Genomic DNA, 4,964 nt, shown 5'->3' with positions numbered 1-4,964 from the left:
AGGCCTTCCCCCGTTGGAATTAGATGCCTTTTTGTCTTGTTTTGTTTGTATTTTTGTTGTAAACACATCTCCAAACCCCTCTCTAATTTCGCTTCTTTCACCATAATAATAATAACACTAATTTGTTTTCTCTTCTATTTTCTTCTTTTCTACTCAGAAGAGCCAGAGATGATATCGCTATCACTATCACCACTCTCTCTCGTCTTTCTCGCAATCGCTCCTTTCGTGATTTCTTCGCCGATTTCCCCATTTCCCGCGCCGCCGGAGAATTCGAAATCCTCGGCGGCGTTTAAGCCCGGGGTGGCTGTTGTGGTTGGGATTCTTACTACGGTGTTTTCTGTGACATTTTTGGTGTTGTTGTATGCGAAGCATTGTAAGGGGGGGAGCGGCGGGGGGTATCGGAGCGGGGGTGTTCTGGCGGCGGCGGCGGCGGATTTGAGGAAGAACTCCGGGATTGACCGGACGGTGATCGAGTCGTTGCCGGTTTTCCGGTTCGGGGCGCTGAGAGGGCAGAAGGAGGGGCTGGAATGCGCGGTTTGTCTTAACAGATTTGAGCCCAATGAAGTGCTCCGGTTGTTGCCGAAATGCCGGCACGGTTTCCACGTGGAGTGCGTGGATACGTGGCTGGACGCCCACTCCACTTGCCCGCTCTGCCGCTACCGGGTCGACCCGGAAGACGTCCTCCTCGTCATGGATCCTTCTGTTCTCCAAAGAGCTTCACAGGAAAAGCCTCAAATGGCGGCGTCGCCGGCGCCGGCAACGGAGCCGGTAAAGGGAAAAGAAGCCCGGAATTTCAGGGCGTCGGGGAGGCACTCGTGGGCAGGAGAGAGAGGGCATGTAAGCTCGCTACAGATCATCGTAGAAAACCCCGGCGGCGGGGGAGGAGCACAGAATACGACGCCGTTTAACGGGCGCAGGTCGTTGGACAGTTGGAAGAAGAAGAGCAACGGTAACGGGAAAAACAACAGCCACCACGAAACGGTGTCGTTTAGTTGCCTCGACAGAGCTAACAGAAAAGACGGGCTTTTGCTGGCGGACAAGACAGATGAACAACAGCAACGACGCCTGGAACACCGGATCATAGTCTCCGATTCAAGTGGGCCCCGCTACCGCTGGAGCGACGTGGAGCCCTCCGATTCGCTGTACCTCCAATCCGCCTCGCTCTTCAGCGAGAGCCGTCGATTCTCAGAGTCGAGAAGATCAACGGCGGTAACGGGGAGTGGCAGAAGCGTAATTAATGGGAGAAGCGTGTCGGAAATAACAGGGGTGAGTAGGTTTAGGAGTTATGAGGAAGAAGAGGAACACAAAGAGGAGAGAAGGAGACAGCGACAAGAGGGGGCAGTAACGAGGTGGTTGGCTTGGATAGCTCACTATCCGTCCCAATCCAACCGTACATCTGGACGCTCAGATCAACCACCAGATTCCCTTACCACATAGCTGATAGCTCTTCCATTTTTTCTTTATATTTATATATAAATACGGACTACTACGGAGTACTAGATTTCAGAATTCAGAGTGAGGTGTAAAAATTACTCTCCCACGTTGCACTTGTGTGTAATCTTATTGCTCTCACATTCATCACAAATCATTTTTCTTCTCCACAAAATTCCATTATTATGATGATATATTGCTATATTTAATTTTCTATTTTTAAGTTGTTTATATTAATCTTATCATTTTGTTGACATCAAATGTTTAATATCTATTTTCTATTGTGACCACGAAGTGTCATGAGCACACTCTAATTGTAAGAGACATCTCTAAGTTCATACCATACTCAGACTAATTAGTGCATCACACTCTGAAATAAAGTTAACAAGATTTGGCTCAAGTTAACAATAATATGGAGTAAATGATATGATTTAGAAAAAAAAAAGTTTTTCCTTATATTTCATTTTACGTGTTGAGTTCAGTTAACAAGATTTGACTCAAGTTATTTATAATTTAATTTTTTGTAATATTTAGTTTAGTATTAGTATATAAAAATTTTAACAAAATAGGAAATTACTTTAAAAATCTAGCAAATTATTGGTTATTATATCATTTATGCACATTCTTAACAAAAATAGAAAACTAGGATTCTAACTTAAAGACGTTGGGCAGGCTAATATTATTCTTGAAATTGATTATTTAAATTTTGTCTTGCTTTTACTTTCCGTACTGTAGACTTTTCTTATGTTGGTGCTATAGTTAAATATTGTCGTTCTTTGGCTAGAGACATTGGGAACGTTTCAGTTCACCATGTCAAGCGGTTAGTGAATCATGTGGCTCATGTTCTTGCACGGGCAACTGTTTCTTCATCTGGCCTGGGTTCGTGAGTTTTCATCCATCCTGATTATATTGCTGAGTTGGTTTATTATTGAATTTTGAGCTTTACATTTCAAAAAAAAAATATCTTTAAAATTAATGTTAATTTAATGGCAATTGTAATAGATAATCAAATATGTTGGTTTTACAAGGGTTGACCCATCATAAACTTGAAAATGATATATAAATAAATTGCAAAAAAAGATAAATTAAATCAATGGACCTAAAGAATTTTTATGTTGAAACCATAAGGTGAAACTTACATGCCTTTTTTAAGAGTTAATACCACAAATGGTCCTCTGACTATTGGACTAGTACTCCTTTTAGTTCTCGACTTTCAATTCGACCACAAATGGTCCTCTAACTTTTATTTTTTACCACAACTAGTCATTCGTTAAAATTTTTGTTAAATAGGTGTTAAATCTAGGGGTAATATCGTCAAATTAATTAATATCTTTATTACTTTTTTGTTAAATAGGTGTTAAATTTAGGGGTAATATCGTCAAATTGATTAATATCTTTATTACTGGGGCGCTAGCCCCAAAATAGCACGTACAAAGCTCGAGATATTAGCCCAAATAATACTAAATATGTTACTAACAGGACACGAACCTTGGCGTGCCGGCAAGAGAAAGAATACTAAGACCACTCAGCCAGAAAGGAGGTTGTGAACCAAGGGATCATTTTTTTAAGGGTAGGAAAACACCTTATTTATACTGTTAAAGGACTCACTGATCGTTGACAAATGGACGGCATTGGACAATCTTCATTCTTGGCCACACACGTGCCCCCCACTATTTTGCTTCCAGCGCATGCATAAGTGGAGTTTCCTGCCCTTAAATACACAAGATTTTGAGTGATTCAGTGGTGTAGAATTAGTGATGTTATGCTTGAAGTCGTGGGTTTGAACCTTGTTAGTTGCTTTTCTCTAATATTTTGCTCCATACTACCTTCTTTAATTTCATTGACAATAAAAATGGACACTCTGCTTGGGCCAATACTTTCCCATAAAATGGGCTCTCCGGATCCCATGGCCCCATCAAGTGTTTATGGACATTTGAGTTTAGATTTATAACCATATAAAACAAATATTATGAACATAATAAATGAAAATATATGCTATTAAATATTATGAACTAGTTCACACTTAATATAAAACGATATTATTTTGTATTAGGATCTAGATTTATAACCCAAGTAAACATATTATCCAATTGATTTAATAATATTTTAGTGGACTTTAATTTAACAATGATGAAATTATGATAACCAACTTTTCAATATTTACAATGTTCTTCATTTCCATAATTTAAAATGTTTGAGAATGAAGGGCATCTTCTCTGAACAGGCCACTAAAGCAAAATATGAAATTATTAGGGAGGAATTGAAATTGCACTTTTATAGAGAGAAATTTTTATGCAGATTGAATGATAAGGCAATTACATTCAACATTTTTTTTTTCCACCAGATGACATGATATTTTTAATCACGGATTGTGCTTTTAAATAGTTTAGGGTCCGTTTGAAAAACAGTAAAATGATTTCTGAAAAATGTTTTCTGGAAAATGAGTCATTTTCCGAAAAATAGTTGATTTTTCAATGTTTGGATGTATTATGGAAAACTGTATTTGTGTTTGGTTCATTTTCTGGAAAATGAGCAGGAAAATGAACAGAATTGTATACAAACAAAAAAAACAATATGACAAGAAATATATCACAAAACTAACACATAACTACAAACAATTCGATATAACATATACCAATAAATATTTTTCCAAATTTAAATTTTTTACAAACAATTTACATAACATATAAAATTAATGTTTTTTTCCAAATTTGAAATTTTTTTACCAAAGGAAACCAGAACTGGTTTGGTTTCCAGCACCGGTGCGGAAACCAGTTCGAACGCTCGCCTCTGGTTTCCTCGCCCATAAATTTTCGGTTGTGGGTTTTAGTTCCCACAACCGGGAAATTTTGTGTATCTTTCAGTTCTATGATTTGAAGAAAAAAAAATCAAAGAATAGTGAGTTGGTGGTGAAACATACGAGATCTGGGTTTGTTGATGGAGAAGAAGATGAAGATCTGGACTTGTTGATGGAGCTTTGGGGTTGGTGGAGCTGGAAATTTGGTGTTGATGGCTTGGATGAAGCTTTGGAAGATGTTGCTGTGCTGTGAGCTTTGGAAGATGGAGTTGCTGCATGAATGAGCTTCATAAAATGACTTCCCCCAAAAATAGGGGAAGTCATTTTACAAGAAATAAGGGTCATTTTACATTGACCAAAGCTTCATTTTACATTGACCACCATTTTACATGACTTACCAAACATTGAAAACTCCGAAAACGATTTCTAGAAATCATTTTCTGAGTTTCCAAACACACCCTTAGTCACTTTGTTATGATTTTCTTCTTTTTTAGTTAATTTTCTTTGAATATATTTTTAAAAAAATTGTTCACTCAAGTGGAAGATGCTTGGATTGCTTAGCCCGGTAATGAAGATCGCATGTGCAAGCTACAGACTCCAAACAACACGTGAACCATAATATCTTTTATCAAGTAATGCAAAAATTCAAACCTATAATCTTTGATATGAGGTTGGCTATGATACCATGTTAAAGCATATACTCGATCTCAACTAAAAATATAAACTGATAATTGAA

At 38.0% G+C, this 4,964-nt stretch overlaps 1 protein-coding gene across 1 annotated transcript; it reads left to right on the top strand.

Moving 5' to 3' along the window:
* Window positions 1-1,601, top strand: LOC116001572 (RING-H2 finger protein ATL43). Its single transcript, XM_031241457.1, has one exon. It carries the CDS (start codon window positions 169-171, stop codon window positions 1,435-1,437), a length of 1,269 nt encoding a protein of 422 aa, XP_031097317.1. The 5' UTR covers window positions 1-168; the 3' UTR covers window positions 1,438-1,601.
* Window positions 1,602-4,964: the final 3,363 nt, after the last annotated feature.

Source organism: Ipomoea triloba, chromosome 13, assembly GCF_003576645.1.
Source record: "Ipomoea triloba cultivar NCNSP0323 chromosome 13, ASM357664v1".
Classification (NCBI taxonomy): domain Eukaryota; kingdom Viridiplantae; phylum Streptophyta; class Magnoliopsida; order Solanales; family Convolvulaceae; genus Ipomoea; species Ipomoea triloba.
This window is presented reverse-complemented; position numbering and strand designations above follow the sequence as displayed.

What these genes read in the sequence shown, in the direction of transcription:
- LOC116001572 (XM_031241457.1), top strand. Translation starts at nt 169, where the DNA reads ATGATATCGCTATCACTATCACCACTCTCTCTCGTCTTTCTCGCAATC.